At 46.1% G+C, this 22,074-nt stretch overlaps 1 protein-coding gene across 1 annotated transcript in view; it reads left to right on the plus strand.

Moving 5' to 3' along the window:
- LOC311253085 (zinc finger protein GLI2-like) overlaps positions 1-21,730 on the plus strand; it is a gene marked incomplete at its 5' end in the record, with an annotated part of 56,174 nt that extends 34,444 nt beyond the window's left edge. Inside the window, 10 exons of the mRNA XM_084346819.1 lie at positions 1,151-1,330; positions 7,476-7,677; positions 8,067-8,259; positions 9,421-9,531; positions 11,873-12,013; positions 14,750-14,899; positions 15,640-15,804; positions 16,556-16,837; positions 18,413-18,761; positions 19,081-21,730. Of these exons, the coding sequence (XP_084202945.1) occupies positions 1,151-1,330; positions 7,476-7,677; positions 8,067-8,259; positions 9,421-9,531; positions 11,873-12,013; positions 14,750-14,899; positions 15,640-15,804; positions 16,556-16,837; positions 18,413-18,761; positions 19,081-21,089 (3,782 nt within the window). The 3' untranslated portion in view covers positions 21,090-21,730. The remainder of the gene's footprint in view (positions 1-1,150; positions 1,331-7,475; positions 7,678-8,066; positions 8,260-9,420; positions 9,532-11,872; positions 12,014-14,749; positions 14,900-15,639; positions 15,805-16,555; positions 16,838-18,412; positions 18,762-19,080) is intronic.
- Positions 21,731-22,074: the final 344 nt, after the last annotated feature.

The following is a 22,074-nucleotide window of genomic DNA, read 5'->3' on the forward strand; positions in this document are numbered from 1 at the left end:
GACGTCGGCCATGAAGTCAGCGCGAGCAGGGCGTCTGCTCTCTGTTAGCTCGACGGTCCTAATGTGGTCTGAAGGATCAGTTAGTGCAGCGAGGGCGGGAGGTGAAGTGAGCGGGGGGGCGTTTGGTTTGCAGGCCGGCGTCGTCGGGAGCAGACGGAGAGGTGGAAACAAATTCACATCAAACTCTTATTGGCTCCGACACGTTTAAAGGCGCAGATGTGAACAGGAACAGGAGACGGACACTTTATATATGAAACTTAAGAAATCTGAACTCAAGACGGAGAAAGAAACTCAGTAAACACTGTTTTAAATGACTTCATTGTGATCGCAGATGTTTCCTCATGTTTTATCTGTATGACGACACCTGGGATGATTATATGCCCGCCCTAGAGCCTACAACAGCCAATGGGTGATCACATAGACTCTGACTTCTTCTTCTTCTCTCTCCTGAGGCACTGACACACCAGCCTCCGATGGTTGATGCATCATGTAGCCAATGAGAATGAAAATCCAGTAAAATATAGTTTATATCAGTTTTTAAAGCCTTAAACTTGGAAATGATGCAGTTAATGTTGTTTTACGCTCATTGAACAGGCTGTTTTTCCGCCTAAACGCTTGTTTTTGACTCTTTTATCTGCACAAAGTTTGTGTAAATAAGGAAATAAAGATCTATAATGAGTTCAGTGCTCCTGTTGCTCTCAGGGTGCTTAGGTCATAAAATGTCTTTTTTTTTCCAGGCGGCTGAATATTTCCTCATGAAAACATGTGTAAAGTGTTTATTTTCAGTGATATTGTTGTTAAACTTGAACCATGAGACTGTGATGTGGCCTGTTGGAGCGGGAAGAGGCTACAGCTCGTCTGCTGGCTGACTGTTTTGTGAGACTAAACCTGGTCCTGAGTGTCTGACTGTTTCCCTGCTGAGACTGAAGGAGTCCCTGAAACAGCCCGGAGGCCTGGACGAGGCGGTGGGGGTGGGAGCACCTACACGGGCCGCTGCACATCAGCGACCCGCCCCGCCGGCCCCTCGCTCCATTCAAACATCTCCTCAGCGTGAGACGGGACGGGGCAGGAATTCACCCCTCACCCCCTCACCCCCTCACCCCCTCACCTCCTCACCCTCTCACCCCCTCACCCTCTCTGTCCTCCACAGTGGCCCACGAGCATTTAAAGGAACGAGGGCTGTTCGGGCTTCCTCCTCCTCCGGGGGCGAGTCCAGCCGAGTACTACCACCTGATGGCCAGCCACCGGAGCCCCTACGGTGAGCTGCTCATGCAGGGGGCCGGGGCCGCCGCCGGGGCCCACCTGTCCGACTACATCACCCCCATCGACGGTGAGTTAATGTGGATACTCACAGCTGACTTTTTAGCCTCTTCTAGCTCCTGATTTTTGTCTTTTTTCACTCGCTGGTGAACATTGTGGAGCGTTCAGCAGCTCAGGAGGTGGTGGAGACCAAAAACAGAGTATTGGACTCCACCTGATGAATCATGTGGATCAGAGTCTGTTATAAATAACTTTACAAAGTGGTGATATGTCAGAGGTGTGTGGTGAGTTTCTGCCCCCCAGTGGCCATAAATGTATTAATGCAGCTTTAAGTTTTAGTTCATTTTAATGAAGACAAACATGTTTAAAGTGGAGCAGCAGCTAACAAGATTATTAATTCATTAATCTTCACAGCTTTTGTTGAAAATGAGCCCGAGGTGGCGTCTTTAAATGTATTATGTTACAGTTTTAATCAAAAAAAAGACTAAAAAGACACAAGAAATTTTTTTTTAGAAAGACACACGGTCGGTGACATGGAGAAAAAACGGTGGAGGAAACTCAAAGTGTGCATCAGCTTTGGGTTGTTAAATAAATGCTGGTCTGCTGTCGTCACATTTCTCAGGTGATCCACTGTGAACACTTTTCTACACTACAGGAGAAAAAAACTAGAATAAACTGCCAAATTAGTAAAATTCACACATTAATGTTTGCAGTAGTTGCAGGAAGCGGATGGTGATTACATTAAAGGACACTTCTGCTCTTTATGAAGCCGACGTGGAGGCTCGTCCTGCAGCTGGAGTCGGGTCTTCCTCCCCGTCAGCCCACCCTGCTTTGACACTGATTAAGGAGAATGAAATTCCCATCAGGCCCGTGGAGCTCAGGTGGATGATGAAACAAAGATCACAGGAGAGGCGTATAAATAAAAAAGGCCTGTATACATTTTTCATGCGGAGCTACTTCAAACGGCCGAGGACCTTCAGCTATCCGCCGCTCGCTGCTCAGTGTTTCCACCCTGAGCCAGCACTTTTCCATAAACACCCAGGACTTATGGTGCCGCTGCGACACCTCCAGTGAGCGGGCACGCCGGGTCGCGGCGGGCGTATTTAATGTAATAAACGCCGACTTTGATCCGGCGCTTCGCTCTGCGCCTTAAAAGGGTCGTGGTGTCTGAGAGGGAGACGGATGGTGGAGGGAACTCCTGGTGATGGACTCCAGAGAGGAGAACCGGTGCCAGCTTCACGTCTCCTCCAACGAGGCGGCACTTCCTGTTTGTCTGATCCTCAGATAGATGATCAGAGCTGCGTTCAGAGCCGGTTCTGAACATCTATTCTGTTAAAGAAGCTGTTATGGACCCGGTGTGAAGGAGGCAGGTAGCGCTCCAAGTCTGTCCTTTCAGAACAGGTAAACACTTGGTTCTGTTGTGGGTGTTTGGACAGAGAACAGCCGGGTCCGGTCGTGTTTGAAGGCTTCTCTGATGCTCAGACACTGACACAACATTTTAAAACTCTCAAAAGGCTTTTAGTCGGTCTGAGAGTGGAGACGCATCGTCTCACGTCGCCTGTGACGAAGAAATGTTCATTCCTGCATTCGTCTTGAGAAAAAAGGGAACCAGCGACTCAGGATCGTGGATTTACAATCAGGTGTCACCTGAACAGCCAATCAGAGTGATTTCTGTCGCGATTCATCGTGCATTCACCGACGCTCAACACCCTGGTGTGGCAGGGAAGATGTGGCTGTTTACCTGAAACACGTGTTCTGTTAAGTTCTGCTGCAAAGGAACCAAGAAATCTTTAATGTTGGCTTCAAACTGTGACGTTGATTCATGTGGTCCGAACTGAAAACTGAGTAGATGTTCAGCAGCATGTTCTGCTTCAACACGTCTGTGGGCTGAACAATGACACTTTCAGCTCCTGTAAGAAGGTAAAACTTCCAAAAATCAAACGGGCTTGTGACACTGAAAATACGTGCTGAGTTCTGGCAGAGCACCGACGTTACAGTCAGGGGAAGGTTCACCTCCAGCCCGCGGTGGCCGAGCGAGCGGTCGGCCCGGGTCGAAGCCTTCCCCGCAGGCTGTGAATGAGCCCGCTGTGTTGTGGTGTCTGAGGCCAAACTCCGGCTGCTGCGATCGCCGGCAGGCCGCCAACACGGTGAGGCCGTCCAGCCGGGCTCACTAAAGCTGTCATAACTCCGTCTGCAGCCGTCCCGAACGCTGTGCAGGCGCTCGGGCCAAAACAAACGCAGAGCACGTTTGGCTCCGGCTCGCCAAAATGTCATTGTTAAGTTATTCAGTGAAGCTGTAGAGAAGAAAAATCACTTCACCTGCCAAGTGCAGTGTTTGGTTATTTGAAACTGTGGCACAGACTGGGAACATTTTCCTCTCCACGACTGGAGGAGAGGAGGTCTGAAGGAGAGGAGGTCTGGAGGAGAGGAGGTCTGCAGGAGAGGAGGTCTGGAGGAGAGGAGGTCTTTGCTGCATATTCGTCTTTCAACGCTCCCGCTTTATTTTTAAGCTATAATTTTTGCGTTGTGGGAGAACAATGGTGGTCCTGAGGGTCACATGTGGCACACAGTGGCACTTCAGGAAACAACGATGTCCCAGAAAACATGCAAAAAATATTCAGAAACCTCAATAACATTTGACAAAACACAACAACTTTTCAAAGAACGCAACAATATTCCAGAAAACAACAATCTTTTTATGAAAACTCAACAATATTTCATATCAAACAGCACTTTCCACAAAACACAATATTTCACAAAATGCAGAGGAGTTTTGTGAAATGTTGCATATTCTGGAAAGTTGTTGTGGTTTTCAAACTGTTATTGTGTTTTCTGACCTGTGTTCAGTGAAAGGTCGTTGTGTTATCTGGGAAATCGTCGGACTGTTGGCGTTTAAAGTGAAAACAGAACATCTGACCGAAGATGTTTATAATTGTTGTGTTTTGACCCTCAGGGGCCGCCGTAGGAAAACAGTTGTCAGTCATGCAGAGTAAATGTGACTGCATCCAGAGCACATAAAAACTCCGGTATGGCCCTTTAAGTGCCTTGCTCAAGGGCTCCTTGTTGAGTGAAGACAGAGCATTTCTTCTTCTCCTCCTCGTCCCCTGCAGCTGCGGCATCGTTTGAACCTGCAACCCTCAGTTCAGTTACACACAGACCACAGTGGCACCGCGAGCACGCACACACACACACACACACACACACACACACACACACACACACACACACACACACACACACACACACACACACACTCACCCTCCCAGTGGCGGCTGCTGATATAAATCACAATGGAGGGGGGGGGTGACGAGCGAGTCGAGCCGGGCTTTTCCATTGGTCCATTTATCAGGGGAAGTGGCACATTAATAAACACATCTCCCCAGAGGTGAGGGGAAGTAACAGAGATGAATACGGCTGCTGGTGGAGAACGAGCCGCCGCGATCACCGATAACAAAAAAACACACCTGATCCTCCACACCTGCCCCCCCCCCCGGCCCCCCCCGGCCCCCCCCGGCCCGCCGTCGCCGTCACCTCGAGCTTCGTCTCAACTTTAGCTGCTTAAATGTCCAAATTAGCGTCCCGTGAAACAGCCCCCCCGAACGCTAATGTCTTTGGTAATAAACCTCCCGAGCTGAGACGTCCCTCGAGGAGCGACTTGATGTTTTTCTCTTCTGTGGATTTGTTCTCTCATCATTCAACTTCCACATGTCCCAGGATGAAGACGTCTCCTCCTCCTCCTCCTCCTCCTCCTCCGGGTCTCACAGCACCGGTTTTTAAACAGATAACATATGTTAGAGATTTGTAGTCAGAAACAACCTTTTAGCCGCCGTCATTAAGGACGGCAGTGAAAGCAAACGCAGCAGAATTAATCGGTCGGGATGATTACACGCCGAGCTGCTCGCTGTCGTGGACGAACGTCGGTTTCTCTGACAGTCCGGGACAAGAAGTGATGGGTTGATCCGGGCCAGATGTGGTTTGGATTCCAGTCCGAGTTTCTTTTTAAAGCGGTCGGTAAAGATTGTCTTAATGTCGAGTGTGTCAGCCTGGAGGAGAATCTACAGACTGTTTTAAAATCTGCATTTTCCGTCATCTTCGTCCCTTTTGCCAGCGTCCTGCCACATCTTGTTATATTGTGTCACCGACTGAAACAATCAGCTTCAGCTGTGCACATAAAACAACCACCTCTCTGATGAATCCAGAGCTGGAGAAGTAATTATGTCCGAAGCTGAAAGTGTCGTTCAGTTTCTGGTGGAGAGTTTCCTCTGTCCTGTCACAGCACATTTTAAAATCTGCCTTTAAATCCGTCATCTTCTTCTGCCCCGTTTGTCAGCGTCCTGTCACATCGTTTGGCACTTTATTGTCACCAACTGTGAAACATCGAAACAATGTGAAAATAAAGAAAGCACCAACCAAAAATGTTCATTTAACAAGCTAGAAGTGTAATAGTTTCCTCTGTCCTGTCACGTTTACAGCTGCTGCTTTAGTTTTGCTGCTAAATCTTCATCATTTCCACGATATTTGTCACAGCGACGTCACTGCACACATGGAAACATTTTAAATATTGAAAGCAGCTTCTTCGATCATGAACGTGGATCGTTAAAGAAAGCGACGGCTCGGTTTATATCGGGTCCTGCCTTCCTGTCGAGGTTAGACTGCTCGTAAGACGCTTGTTTGTCTGTTTGGTCAAAGACAAAGAAAAAGTTCACACTTGAAATTATTCCTCCTCAATTTAAGTCGATTATCTAGCAAAAATACCAAATATTCTCTGTTCCAGCTTCTATAAATGTGAGGATTTGCTTCTTTATTCTGTTTTAAATCACCATAAAATGAATATTTAAGACATTTTGATCAACAATCATCTGTACATATTATGTTTTTTGGACATTTCATCGACCACTTGCTGAGAAAGATCTCCCAAAAAACAGCCCGCTGACCGAACAGGAAGTTCAGAGCCTTCACAGTGTGCAGCTTCACTGTGTGGAGAAGAGTTTAAACCTCCAGTCGGCAGCTGAATTTACATTTCAGAGCTGAGATCGATCACATCGCTCTGCATACATTTCCCCGCAGTTGAAATCAATTCTCCGTAAATTGCCCTCATTTAGCATCGTGAAGCACAACCCAGACTGTGTGATGTTTATCTGAAGTAATTACGGGGAATTATTGTGGGAAGATTGATTAGTTATGTCTGAATCTTAATGGGGTCGCCACATGTGGGCAGATGTCGGAGCTCCACGGGCATACAAACATGTTTCTGTGGTCCTGAAACTGAGGACAGAAGACGAGGACATCAGCAGCTCGTCAGGACAGATCCCGAGAAGTTTTGTCTTCTTTAAACACGTGAAAGAAACAAATGAGAGTTAAAGTTAATATGAGGTGTGTGGACGTTTTGTCCTCTGAGCTTTAAGGACTCAAATAAAGACACAAATGACCTGATGAGTTTCTTTTCAAGTCAGAATTTGTGTCACTGGGACGGTTTTCCTCCAGATCTTACTGAGTAATATCCTCCGCCAGCCTCAGTTTCCGTCACCGTGAACAAATTGTTTACTGTATTAGCTGTGAATCAATCTCCAGCGCTTATTGATAGAGCTGTTCTGTGTCCGCGGGGTCGGAGTGTCGCGGGGAGGCGACGGCGGCATCAATCACTCCGATCCGAAGAAGACGACGGGGCGAGGAGGCGACTCGTTTGATATCAGGACTCATTCCTTCAGAGTCTTTACAGTTTCACAGGGGAGCAGGGAGGCGATGTGGGGTCAGGATGGAGGATGTGGAGCATCCATCACCTCCGTCACAATAACATATCTTTAGCTGTGGAGACGTTCGTGCACCTGCTTTTGTAAATCTCACAGTAGGTTTGAACAAGCGACATTCAGCCACTAACGAGTTCACATATACATGTTTTAAATTTGAAATTACTGGATTTTCTCTCAGCTCTCAGCTCCAAACACATTTGTACGGTGGCCACGAGGGACAACACACAACATTTAAAAAAGCATCTTTTCATAAAACACAACATTTCATTGACTTTATTTTGTTTCGTTTTGTGAAATGTTGTTTTTTTGCTTTATGAACTGTTGTTGTGTTTTGACCCTCAAGGCCACCGTACATGTCTGCCTGCTGAAGGTCTAAATCTAATGTAATCACCTGCCGTCTCACCTGTCGTCTCACCTGTCGTCTCACCTGCCGTCTCACCTGTCGTCTCACCTGTGTGTCCGCAGTGTCGCGGTTCTCCAGCCCCAGACTGACGCCCAGGCTGAGCAGGAAGAGGGCGCTGTCCATCTCGCCGCTGTCCGACGCCAGCATCGACCTGCAGACAATGATCCGCACTTCGCCCAACTCGCTGGTCGCCTACATCAACAACTCGCGCTCCAGCTCGGCAGCCAGCAGCTCCTACGGACACCTGTCGGTCGGAGGCCTCAGGTAACTCACCTGGACTACGTAACACCATTAACATCTTCATCTGTGTCCTTCTACAACCTCCTATTTCCTTGCCCACTCCCTAGTTTCCTTTCCTAGCCTCCTTTCCCCCCATACCTCCTACTTTGCTTCCTACCACCTCTCTTTTCTTTCCTTCTTCCTCCTTTCCTTAACTTCCTCCTCCTTGTGTTGCTTCCTACCACAATGTTTCCTTTCCTCTGCATCTCATTTCCTTATTCCCTTCCCTTTCCTCCTTCCTTCCCTACCGTCAGCTTTCTTTCCTACGTTCCCTTTTCCCTTCTCTGCCTCCTCCTTCCTTCCTTGCTCCCTCATGTAATCCCACCTTGCAGTAACACCTGCAGTACCAACATGTACTGATGTCTCCTTCGCAGCCCGTCCTTCCCCTTCCCTCACCACATCAACCCCATGGCCTACCAGCAGCTGCTCTCCCAGCAGCGAGGGCTCAGCGCCTTCGGCCACACGCCGCCCCTCATCCAGCCTCCGCCCACCTACTCCAGCCGGCAGCCGGGCCTCGGCCTCTCCTCGCTGCCCGCCTCCGCCCACAACAGCGACCTGTCGTCGAAGGTAGACGGACTTCTTCTTTACCTTTATTCTGTTCTGTTCACATCTTGTCCTGATGAATGACAAAAGGACAGAAGAGGATCAGGACCACCGTGAAATCAGTTCTGACTTTTTTCCCCCGATTCAAAAGTGATATGTGTAGAAATATCCAGAAGTGTTTAACAGTCTTGTGTTGCTGGTTAATGTTCATGTTGTTAGGGTTTTACATAGTTGAGGTTTGTGTATTAAAGGCTCTCAGGATGAATCAGCCCTCCCGTCTTAAATACATAATTTCTCTATGGAGTTTGGCTGCAGGAAATCCCCCCTCTCTACCTCCAGGTATTTCTCCCTGGCAGCTTCTGGAACAACTATTTAACCAAACCCTGAGTTTCTCCGCCGTGTTTGTTCTCACAGTGGATTTTGTTTTGATGTCGGCGCTATCACCCTCCCCTCGCCCGGTCGCAGCCGACCCGTGTTTAGATTCGCGGTGTCGGTGTGAGCAGCGTCCCCTCGGAGGTAAACTCTCAGTGGGGGAGACGGTTCAGAGGGAGACCCATCATTTCCCTCCGCCCACGCCGTCCAAGCTCAGTTTTCTCTCTCTGATCCCGTCAAGTCATCTCTGACTCAGGCTGAAATTATAGACGTGTGGGAAAGGTCAGCGAGGGCACGGGGAGGTGGAGACGCTGCATCATGTGGCGTTTAAAATCAGACGTATGAGCTCATTTTATATAATTCATGTGTTTTTCTGTTTAAATGACGATCCTGCTGATTGTATTCGTCACCTGAACTCACACTTCTTTACTTTCTTTATGAAATAAATCATTCCTGAGATTTACATACATGCGATTTCCTTCAATTTATCTCACAAACCTTTTAGAAAAGAGTCGTACAGAAGAGGACGTCTGGTTTTTAGTGAAGAAAATACTTTAAACGTGCAGACATGGTTGTTTTCATGCAAGTCTGTGGCTGCCGATGTTAAACTGTAAAAGACACGTGAGCTAAGTAAAGATGATATATGATCTGTGATCCAATGAAGAAAAACAAGCTAAAATGAAAGATGTGAACAATATTTTTTCATCACTGCCAAAATAAAAGTTATTATTTCTTTTATTATATTTGAGGAATTTTTGCAAATTATTCCGTCAGATTTTTACACTAAACCCTGTTTTTCCTTCCCGTCCTCAGAGCCTCAGCGGCGACTCGGCGGTCAGCAGCACAGTTGACCCCATGATCACCAAAAGGTCAAAGGTCAAGACTGAAGCAGAGGGACTGAGGCCGTTGTCTCCGTGTTCACCGGTATGAAGATGCTGCAGCAGTTTGGATGTTTTCAGGATCAAACGTGACGTTTTAATTACAGGACACTCAACAGTGAAGTGTTCGTTATATCAGTCTTCTCCTCCGAGGCGTCGCGCTGCTGCAACCGCAAAATGTGTCATTTTTTAAAGGAAGTCTGGTGCAGCAAGTGACTTCAGACACTCAGTTAAGAGAATTGTTGAGGATTTTAATTAATTCAAATAAACAATTCAGCTTTTATTTTTCTTTCCAAAAATGAAAGGATGGTAAAAATGACAGTAGTGCTGCGACTGATAGAGACAATGAGACATTCAGAGAGAATAAGTCTAAACAATTAAGGACTTTTGACAAAGTGGGGACTTTAAAGTCGGGGGAGAGAAGACAATCAAGAAAATGTGGGAAGTTGGGATATTATTTGAACATGAGGACGATTGAACTCAGTTTCAATTTTCAAAAATGTCTCAGGAGAGGACAGTTTTGATACGTGAGGACAGTTTTGGAAATTAAAAACATTTTGGAAAATCAGGAAATGTTTGCAAAGTCTGGACATTTAATGTGAGGTCAGGACTTTTTAGACAAATCTGTGAGGACTTGTTAGGACATCAGGACATTTTTGGAAAGTATTTTGTAAAATCAGTGAACCGTTTTTAAAGTTTGAGGGATTTTTGAGAAGCTAGAAGAAAATGTTGAAAGTGAAAAATGACTTTCAGGAAAGTTAAAGGAATCAGTTTGAAATCAGACTCAGAGTCAACACATTGTGTTCGCAGAGGACAGTTTTGATAAGTGAGGACATTTTAGTAATTAAAGACGAGGGCCAGGACGTTTTTAAAAAGCGGTGACCTCTTGTTTTCCTCTGCGACTCGCGGCCCCGGGGAGCCGCAGCCTCCCGTGACCCCGATGTAAAACGTGTCTGGGAGGAAGAAAAACTCCACATGATAAGAGCTTTGCATCCGTCGGTTCGGTCGCTCGGCTGCCTCCGCTCTCCCCGGCCACTGTAAACTGTGCCAGAGCACTTCATTTTCATGAAATATTGGCCGGGCTTTATTGTCATCTGAGGAGCCTTTTTCTCTCTCTTTTGACAAATTTGCGGCTCCTCTCCGATAGCGAGGCAGGTTTGGGCTTGATGCATGAGGACGGCGGAGCGCGCAGTCGTCTTGGGGCCACCAGAATTGATGAAGATAGCGTGCGTGGGGCAGAGACAAACATGCTGCAGTCAGCACGTTGTGTGTGTGTGTGTGTATGTGTGTGTGTGTGTGTGTGTGTGTGTGTGTGTGTGTTGGTGGAGGCGTACAGGAAGCCGGGTGGGACAAGCTGTGTGTCAGTTTGTGTCTAACACGTGCATGTGTGCTCTCGTACGACTCGTTCGTGAGGACGACTTCAGTCTCAGACAGCGAGCGTGACGTCAATTTTTAAAGTGACGACGTTTGAGATGTTTTTCTGTCGTAATTGATGAGCGTCACATCTGAACGATTTTCAAAGAACTTTCTGGACAATTAAGACATTTTGTCGAAGTCAGCGATGGTATTTTGGAAAGCGGAGACATTTTTGAGAAATAATGTTTTTGGAAAATGAGTCTTGTGGGACATTTGTGGAAAGTATGAACAGCAGCATGTTTTGGGAACGCTGGGACAGTTTTGTAAAGTCAAAAGTATTTTTTCGAATTTACAAACATTTTTTGAGAGTCAGTATTTTTGTAAAATGAGGATATATTTTTAAAAATGTAAACATGTCTCTGGTCCTCTTCTCTTTGAGAGTCGTGACTTGGATTAAAAGTTTAGGATTTGAATTGTTTTGCAGAAAGCATTTTGTAAAAGTGTTTTCACAGATTTTTGTATTTTTCCTGTTTTTTCTTCAGAAGCGTTCCCTCCTTGTTGAACAGTGTGCCGACCCTGTGATCACACACTGATCGTTTGCTTTTGTCTGAAACATGAAGATCATATTTGTGCGTTTGCTTCGTGAAGGTTCACGCTGCCTAAATTACAAGGAAGCCCGGAGCTGTAAACAGAAGTCGTGTGTGTGTTTGTGGTGGAAGTTGTCAAAACAAATCTGATTCCAACCTCTTTAACTTTAGAGCAGCATGATGCACTTTAATCTGTAATTTACTGTCTCTGGTGTTCATATCAGGTAAAACATATGAACAAACAGCTCAGTGACTCTAACAGCTGCACTCAGACACTAAGCTGTTCCACATGTGCTGCAAACACACACCGAGTGGAAGAAAACTGTGAAAGTCCACAGAAAAATATACCTGTGTCAGCTGCTTTTTACCGATTCTCACGGTTTTTATATTAATTTTTTAGAATATATATATTAATTTGGGATGTTTGGTTTGTGTTCTCCACAGAACCATCACGGCAGCCTGTTGGACCTGAAGGACGACGTGGATCGGGACGACTGTAAGCAGGAGCCGGAGGCCGTTTACGAGACTAACTGCCACTGGGAGGGCTGCAGCAAGGAGTACGACACGCAGGAGCAGCTGGTCCACGTAAGTGTGTACAAATACACACTCACACTGCAACAAACAAGCAAAGTACCCTGTGATCTGCAGAGAGTATTTATATCAAACAGAAGAATAGAGGCACGAGGTAAGAAAAGACAAATCAGGTCACTGTTAAACTGTCTGACCTGAAAACATGGATTCTCCTGATGCTCCACAGAAACAGCAGTGATGGCTCATCCACATTTCACTTTACAGAGACCTGTCTCCACCACGTCTCTACACAGACCTGTCTCCACCACGTCTTTACAGAGACCTGTCTCCACCACGTCTCTACACAGACCTGTCTCCACCACGTCTCTACACAGACCTGTCTCCACCACGTCTTTACAGAGACCTGTCTCCACCACGTCTCTACACAGACCTGTCTCCACCACGTCTTTACAGAGACCTGTCTCCACCACGTCTCTACAGAGACCTGTCTCCACCACGTCTTTACAGAGACCTGTCTCCACCACGTCTTTACAGAGACTGTCTCCACCACGTCTTTACAGAGACCTGTCTCCACCACGTCTTTACAGAGACTGTCTCCACCACGTCTTTACAGAGACCTGTCTCCACCACATCTGTACAGAGACCTGTCTCCACCACGTCTTTACACAGACCTGTCTCCACCACATCTTTACAGAGACCTGTCTCCACCACGTCTCTACAGAGACCTGTCCCCACCACGTCTTTACACAGACCTGTCCCCACCACGTCTCTACAGAGACCTGTCTCCACCACATCTTTACAGAGACCTGTCTCCACCACTTCTTTACAGAGACCTGTCTCCACCACTTCTTTACACAGACCTGTCTCCACCACGTCTTTACACAGACCTGTCTCCACCACGTCTTTACACAGACCTGTCTCCACCACATCTTTACAGAGACCTGTCTCCACCACATCTGTACAGAGACCTGTCTCCACCGCGTCTTTACAGAAACCTGGATCTGGAGAAACAGACTCACAGCTCAGACCAATCAGATCACAATTAATCGACAAGTCCAGTTCAGTTCCAGTTTAAATCCAAGATCAGGATATGTTAGCTAAGCTTAGCTTAGCATAAAGACTGGAAACAGGGGGAAACAGCTAGCCTGGCTGTCTAAAGTTAAGACACACACCAACAACAAACACCACTAAAGCTCACTAATTGACATTTCCATCTGCCCAACACTTTTGTGCAGAGTGTCTGGCTATATTTCAGGCTGGTGCTGCCAAACCTGGCAACCTCTACGACTTTCTGCTTTGCATTTTTATTTCATCACTTTACAACATATTAAGAAGAAAAGAGAAGAGAGTTGAATCTTAACGCATGTTTCTGGTGACCAAAAGAATCCAAGAAATGCTGAAACCGATTCCTCCTCGAATCTAAAGAGAAAACCAGCGTCGCTCTGCCAAAAGAGAGGAAGTGATGGAGTTTACGGGAAACGTGGTCTTGATTTGCAGAAAACAATAGCACAGTAACAATACTGCGGGCAGTCGTTTCCACCGCAGTCTCATTTGTTTACAGGAATCACATCAAAGCGTCAGAGCGATGTCGACAATGAAACACTGATGTTTAAAATGCCACACATAGCAGCTCCAACAGTCTGTAAACAGTCACAGAGGTGAGCTGCTTTATGGGAGATTTTCTCCAGACAGAAAGAAGAATGAAGTTTAATGAATGATGGACAGCATCGCCCCCCAGCAGGCCTCACTAATCCCCTCACCCTGCTGCCTCTTTTCTCTCTTTGCTTCACTGGAAGTGAGGAATGCTTAAGACCCTTTTAACCAAGACTCTGCTTGTTGTGATGGGAAAGAAAAACGGAACTGATGACGGTTTGGAGGTCAAACAGACGACGGCAGGGAAAACTGCAAACTGCAAGAGTTAGACAGAACGAGGATTCAGAGGAAGTTTTTGGTGGTATCTGAAGGGTCTGCTCACAGCTCAGTCAGCACTTTTGAAACAGTGGTTTGAGAAAGTAATCTGAACTCAACGTCCACTTACTGGAAAAAGAGGAACTTGAAGTTACTGCTCAGCAAAAACCCAAACAAAGTCAACTCATTTTAGGATGATTAAATCTTATCAAGTACTATTTGTTTTGGATTATTTTATTTCAAGGTAGCCTGGATTGATTTCTGGACTTGAGGGTCCTGGTGAGAATTAAATCAACTGGCAACCATCAAGAGAGATGCAGGTCATATTTTCCTACTGTGAAGCTGTAAACACGTCTGAATACAACAGCTATAAACACAGAAATGTCTGATACGTTTTGTTGATGTTTTATAGCAAAAGAAACCAAAGAAGAAGACTAAAGAGGAGGATGATTCAAGTACTGGAAGTCAAAAATAACACTTTTTGTGACAAAGAAGTGGAGACCGATCAGAGTTTATCCACTTTTTCTTAAAAAGAAATATAACTTAAACCAATATTATCAAACAAAACGACGACTCTACATTGTGGGAGCATATTCAGATTTGACTCTTAAAACTGACTTTTATTTTGGCGGGATCGAGAGTCTACGTGGTCCTAATTAGCGGGGCTGAAACACGTTTCCTCTGCTGCAGCTTCCTTTGAGATTTACTCTGATAAGATGGATTTCTACAGAGAAATCCTACCGAGAGCAACATGAGAGCCTCTTAGTGGACAACTCTCGCCAGAAAACCTCTCATTTCTCTGCATGTGTGTGTGTGTGTGTGTGTGTGTGTGTGTGTGTGTGTGTGTGTGTGTGTGTGTGTGTGTGTGTGTGTGTCCCACAGCACATCAATAATGACCACATCCACGGAGAGAAGAAGGAGTTCGTGTGCCGCTGGGAGGACTGTTCGCGGGAGCAGAAGCCCTTCAAAGCTCAGTACATGCTGGTGGTTCACATGCGCCGGCACACAGGGGAGAAACCACACAAGTGCACGGTGGGTAACGGATGGCCTCGGCGCCCCCACGGGTGGCGACACACACTCTCTAAACACCGGCAACACACACACTGTCAGTAAAACACACACACACACACACACACACACACACACACACACACACACACACACACACACACACACACACCCCTGGGATGGCTGGATTGAAGATTTCTTTCTTCTTCTACTCATCACAGATTATATGAATACATTAATCTTACTGCAGCTGCTTCATCAAACATCAGGAAGGATTAAAGGAACAGTTCACCAAAAAATATTACGTTTCTGGAGAATTGTTTTAATAAAACGATAATAATAAAAGAAAATGCTCTAAAACTCCATTAAAACTTTGCTGAATTAGCTGTTAGCACTTCTGTGTGCAGTGTACTCATGGATGTACAGACAACTATCACTGGATTACTGTGATACTAACGAACATTTTAAAATGTGATGTTTTAAGGCAAGTTCTGCACATGTAAGAAATGTTAATTTTTCTGGGATTTCTATAGATTATTGAACCTGTAATTGCGATGGACTTCAAAATGAATTATGTCTTCAGAAAGTGGAAGTAACACTGAATATATAATTATGTGTATTATGACAGATTTGTCAACAATATGTTGATTTATTGTATGTTTATATGTAATATATAAACTTCTTATTCTGAGGTCCGAGACAGAAACGTTCCTGCCATACGTCAGAACAGATTAACACCTGTTTTTCTTTCTCTTCCTCTGCAGTTCGAGGGCTGCTCCAAGGCCTACTCCCGTCTGGAGAATCTCAAAACTCATCTGCGCTCGCACACCGGTGAGAAACCGTACGTCTGCGAGCACGAAGGATGCAACAAAGCCTTCTCCAACGCCTCGGACCGAGCCAAACACCAGAACCGGACACACTCCAACGAGGTACAGGAAACTAAAACTTCACACAGACTTTCTTATAGAGAGATCCGTAAGAAATTCTCTCAGAGGGAGATGAAACACGTGTTTGAAGGTGAAGCCCCGTCACTCAGTACTGTTCACCTTCGATCTGTGGCCCTAATCTTCTCTATATCGAGACAATTTCATGTCAGGCAGTCGCTTTACAACCCCAGTGTGCGTCGTTTGAGAGTAAATAATGAGGTGTAGACATAATGAGCACGACGGCCCACGATGCATTAGGGCGCATTACGCTCACCGCCTCCCCTCCGCCCTGCCGAGGCGGACCACCTGCAGACGGCGAAGAGAAAATGAAACCTGGCAGCGTTTCAGAAACCTCGCTGCTTACGGGAGAGGCTTCACGCCATCATTTACTGCACACAAACCAAAATTCATCTCCAGCAGAGTGACATATTTCTGCTGAGACTAACACCAGCATGCTTCAATCTTAAAATATGTGTTTGATGTGTGTTATGACTAAGAAGAAGAGAGAAGAAAAGAAGACCCTGCTTATAAATGCAGAACTTGCCTTAGAAAAATCATGTTTTTAAGTTTTCTTCAGTATCAAAGTAATCTAGTGATAGTTGTCTCTACATCCATGAGTACACTGCAAACAGGAAGTGCTATCAGCTGATTCGGCAGACTTTGAATAGAGATTATAGAGATAACCTCACCACTAGAGGCCACTAAATCCTACACACTGGACCTTTAATGAATATCTGTATATATTTCTCTGCAGAAACCCTACGTATGTAAGATCCCCGGCTGTACGAAGCGCTACACGGACCCCAGCTCTCTCAGGAAGCACGTGAAGACGGTCCACGGCCCGGAGGCCCACGTCACCAAGAAGCAGCGCGCCGACCTGCCGCCGAGGCCGCCGGCGCCGAGAGAGAACGGCGAGAACGAGACGGGGAACAGAGAGAGAATCCAGAGGGAGGACAAGATGTCGGACAGCAACAGCTCCCCCAGAGGTGTAGAGGACTACCTGCACGTCAAATCCATCAAGACGGAAAACTCTGTGGTGAGAACGCTCAGAAAGATTGCCAATAAATGATTATAAATGTGTAAAGCCTTAAGACCCAAAGTTAATTCGAAGCTGTTGTTGAACAGTTTTCGTTTTCCCCCGCACAGTCAGAGTCACTATAAATGCTTCTGACATTCAGCTGAAGACGTTTGAACACACAGAAATATTTATTATTTATTCTCGCTAACACTTCCTGCAGATAACTGGCCCTTAGCTGGAAAACACACTGGGACCACATCAAATAGCCTTAAAATAAACACTATGCAGGAAATATCCAGGTGCCTGGCAAAAAATGTAAAAACAAAACAAGAAGCATGATCACATTATAGTTCTTTATTTCCTTAATTACACTAACTTTGTGCACATAAAACAGTCAGAGGTCAGCTGAGGAGGAAAAATAGCCCTGACATTTCCATATTTAGGCCTCTTTGTTCAAACCTTTCCTCTGCTTGCTGCTTGATTGTCTTCATTTTTCTCCCTTTCCTGACTTTCCTAATGGACAGACTTTACTAAGGTGAGCTCACCGATGCTTCCCCTTCACCATTTTGACCCATCTTTCATCATCTTTCAGCATTTCCTCCATCACATAAACTGTTTAATTCCAAAACAAGATGACAAATTTAAAAATAAAGAGAGGAAGTGCTTGGACTGCATGTCATCTCTGAAGCCATGTACGTCACTTTTCCTTGACACCGGCAGTTTAAACCGACAGTGGAGACCTATCAAACACACGTCAGAGCCTGAACATGATAAAAGCCGCTCCAGGATTAATATTCAAACACTGGGAATTGGTTATGGCGCTCTGTGCAAACAGAGCCAACTATCAAGCTGTGATCACGACAGCTTTTTAGCAGCGAATATATTAGAGACTGTGAGGAAACTGAGGCTGGTCGAGGTTAATTTAGAGAGATCTCTAACTGTTATTGTCTGAAGGAAAGAGATTTAATACAACACTTTTACACTACGATGTAGAAATGTCAAATCATGAGCCGTGAATTTCAACTTGATGTCTTTGTTAGAAAACGGATTACAACAACAACTTCAGTCAGAATAATGCTTTCAAAGTGCACGCTGAGCCGTGAAGTTTGGCTTTATTTGTTCCCAGAAGAAAGAAAGAAGAAAGAAAAGGGAGAAAAAAAACAACTTCTGCAGGTGAAAGAGAGAAAAGCCTCGGAGGATTTTCAGTGTAAAACTAACTGAAACAAGTCGCTGACAAGCAAAGCTTCATGCTCACCTAAATGTTCAAACAGCCTCCACACTCAGTTCAGTTTTTGAAAACGTGATCACATCTTGTGATGATCGCTCTGGCACTCTGGCTCGGGCTCAAGCAGCCTTTCATCCTGCCCATTTCTAATTCACAGACAGACTAAGACAGTCTCTAATCTGTGGTGCACCCCCACCTCTTCACCCCATCCCAAAAAACACTCATTATTTACAATTAAGCCGGGGGAGGAAAAAACATTCAATGATTCACTGTTCTCCGTGCCATGTGAAGCACTGTTCCACTTTTGTTCTGCAAAGAAAAACTGTTTCCTTGGACAAACAGTCTTTTTTCTTCTCTTTCCTCTGTAGATGTATCAGTCCAGCCCTGGCGGTCAGTCATCATGTAGCAGCGAACCATCACCACTTGGCAGTGCCACCAACAATGACAGTGGAGTAGAAATGGCGGCGCACAGCGGGGGAAGCCTGGGGGACCTCAGCACCCTGGACGACCTGCCCTTCGTGGAGTCCTTGGGCTGTGAAGACTCCACCGGTGGGGTCGCGGTGTTGGGGCTCCACTTCCGAAAGCAGCTCGGCACCTGCCAGCGCCTGGAGCATCTGAAGAAGGAGAAGCTGATGACAGTGAGGGACTCATGTCGGTGGGCCAGCAACCCAACGCCCCTGGTCCTCGGCACCAAGCTGCCACCCATACCAGCAAGCGGTGAGTAACGGGATGAAGAAGATGGTTGTAATATAGCTGCATTGAGTTCAGACCTGGTATCGACAACCAACCTAGTTTCTACAATATCACCAGACTCCCTAAACAAATTCCATGATTTTAAGAGATGTCGAGTGAGGAGAAACTTAAACTTTGTGAAACAGCGTGAAACAGATCATTGGTGCCTTCTTGTAAATTCAGCATTAAATGAAAACATGAAGTTGTTAGCTAATTGTTAAAAACAGTACAATGCTAAAAGCAGGAAATAAGATTGAGTGTCTGACATGTTCTGTTCTGTTTCTGTTCATCTGTTCCTTCACAGGGTCCCTCCTGGAGAGTCCAAGTATGGGTGGTGGTCCGGTGTCCTTCCCTGGATATGGCTTGGGTGATCTGAGCTCTGGCAAAACGACTTTGCTTGAGAACCTTTCAGAGCGCCGCGACAGCACCTCCAGTACCCTGAGCTCAGTTTACACCCTCAGCCGCCGCTCCTCAGGCATCTCCCCTTGCTACTCTAGTCGGCGCTCAAGCCAGGCCTCACAGTTTAGTGCCAACCGCCTTAACAACCTCAGCTCTGCCGACTCCTATGACCCCATCTCTGCAGACATCTCACGCCGCTCCAGTCAGACCAGCCAGTGTGGGGGAAGCAGCGGAGGAGGAGGTGGGTATGGAGGAAGGGGCTTACCCAGCCCCCTCAGTCTGACCCCTGCCCAGCACTACCGCCTCAAGGCGAAATATGCTGCTGCCACTGGAGGTGCACCACCTACACCTCTTCCATACATGAAGACCAACACAGCCCTTTATGGCGACTCCCAAGAATCCTCCATCACCTACAAGGTACCCTCCAGGCAGTACAGCAGCTACAACACACGGAGCTTGATGCCTCATGAGGTCCCATCCAACATCCCCCGCAGAGCCAGCGACCCTGTGAGACGCCTGAATCATCACAACCAGCCGCAAATGCAGCGCTACAACAGCATGGGTACACTGAGCGGAGGGGTGACCATGCAGCCCCATCCACCTCCAGGCTGCCTGCGATCGGATGGTAGTCCCCACCGCCACCCTCACAGCCTGCGACCGCCCAGCATTACAGAGAACGTCACCATGGAGACGATAACGGGTGACGTCTGTGAGGAAGACCTGATGCTGTCAGACAACAGAGACACAACCACTCAACAAGCACTGGTCCCCAACTTTCAGAGAAGGATGGCCATCGTGAACTTACCCAGTCAAGTTAGCATGAGTCCAGGGCAGCAACGACAGATGTGTCCATCTTCACCAAGGGACTGTAAGGCCAATGTTCAGTGGAACAACTCCTTGGGACCCATGGATGCCAGCCAGCATTACTCCAAACTACAGCTTCATGGAAACCTTGCTGTCCTCCAGCAGAACCAGAGCTTTGGATCTTTACACAACAACCAGCAGATGATCCAAAACCTCATCAACACAACGCAGCAGAGATGCAAACAGCCGAGTACCGAACCAGGAGCGAACCACTTCCAACAGTCGTCAAATCTCAATGAAGGACTTCGCTCTCAGTGCAGGTTCAACATAGGCATCAGTCCCTTTGATAAGAACGGGAACACCACTTACCGACCTTGCAAACAGGAGCCAGTCGACATGGAGACTGTTGACATGCACTTTGCTGATGCTGGATTTCAGCCTGTGCAAGTTAAAATTGAGGACTGTGACGGATCAATCATGATTTCTGAGCAGCAGAACTGTAACATGAACCCCCAGATTCCCTTGCAAACTGGGAATCTCCAACCAAGGCCACCAACAGTACCAAAATCTCTGAACAGGCACCTTTCAGGGCCAAAGGTGTCACAACAATTGAGGCATCCAAGTCAAGCCAACGAGGATGTAGCCTCCAAATTACCCAGCGGGGAAGTTTTAGGACTTCATTGCGGACAGAACTCTGACGACAACGCCTTGTACTACACAGGGCAGATTCAAGTATTTGAACCCAACGGGAACGTGGACCCTCATGTTTCCCCTGTGGTGAATATACCTCCCAGTCCTCCCAGTTCAGGCAACAACCAGGCATCCAGGACTGTAGACTGTACTGCATCATTGGTGCAAACACAGATAGACTTCGATACCATGCTGGATGATGGGGATCACTCCAGCCTCATGTCGGGAACCTTGAGTCCTGGTCTGCTCCAGAGCTTATCCCAGAGTTCCTCTCGCCTGACGACGCCTAGGAATTCGGTCACGCTGCCGTCTGTGCCGCCAGCGACAGGGAACATGGCCATCGGGGACATGAGCTCGTTGCTGACTGCTCTGGCAGAAGAGAGCAAGTTCCTGGACTTGATGTCTGAGCAGAAGTCTTGAACTCCTGATGCACAATAAACGTAACTTAATATTGATGTGATCGTGTGCCAAAAAGCCTCCACAGTGTGTGACTCTTGGTTTCCTGTACAGTCTCATTTGTTAATTATTTAAAGTGGCCATTTTTTTTATCTTTTTAAAAAGCCATATTTGAGTTTTTTTGCCTTAGGTAGTAAATATGACATGAACAACAGAAATCTTTCAGTTGTCTGCAGTAAGATCAGTTTACTAAGTGCCTGGCTCAGCCAAATGATGACATCTAAATGTGTAAATGCAACCAGGTAATCATCTGATACCTACATATTTGATTGTACCATCAGCACCGACTTGTTTTTACACTGTAAATTACTTGAGCCTCTGTATCAAACCGCTCATTTCTGCTCAAGGAGAAAACAGTCCAATCATAACAGTGAGTCATTATTCGATTGCTGCATTGCTGCTGAGATTAACTGTGACATCTCAGTGTCAGGCATCAGAGACTTGATTTGTGACTGAATTATGAACTCATGCATTGATAAATCGGTTGTGCTCCGGCAGCGAGATGAGAGAATCAGACTTTTCTTTTCTTTTGTACATTATTAAACCAGTTTGTTGTGCTGGATGAATGTAAATATCATTTGTACATTTTTAAGAAATACAAAATTGACATTGATTTTTTTAAACAAGTACTGTCTGTGTTGTCCTTCATACATACAAACGTTTCTTTCAGCTCTGACAGCTAATGTTAGACTGTCACATCTGGATTTGTAAACATCAACAGATCGTTTATGTCCCATAAAACTGTCCTTTACGCGTTACAATTCTTCTTTAAAAAGATGGGGGTATTTTACAAAAACAGCTCCAGAGTTCAACTAAAAAATACCAGCGTTCAGTGATTCAACAAGAAGCAACAAAAGATAGAAATTCAGTTTGTTACAAAGTTTCTCAAATTTGTCCAGAGTAAACCCCCTTTACAAACAAAGGATCTCTGAAAAAAGAAAATACACCC

The sequence above is a fragment of the Pagrus pagrus genome (genome assembly GCF_965226575.1).
Source record: "Pagrus pagrus genome assembly, chromosome: 24".
Lineage (NCBI taxonomy): Eukaryota > Metazoa > Chordata > Actinopteri > Spariformes > Sparidae > Pagrus > Pagrus pagrus.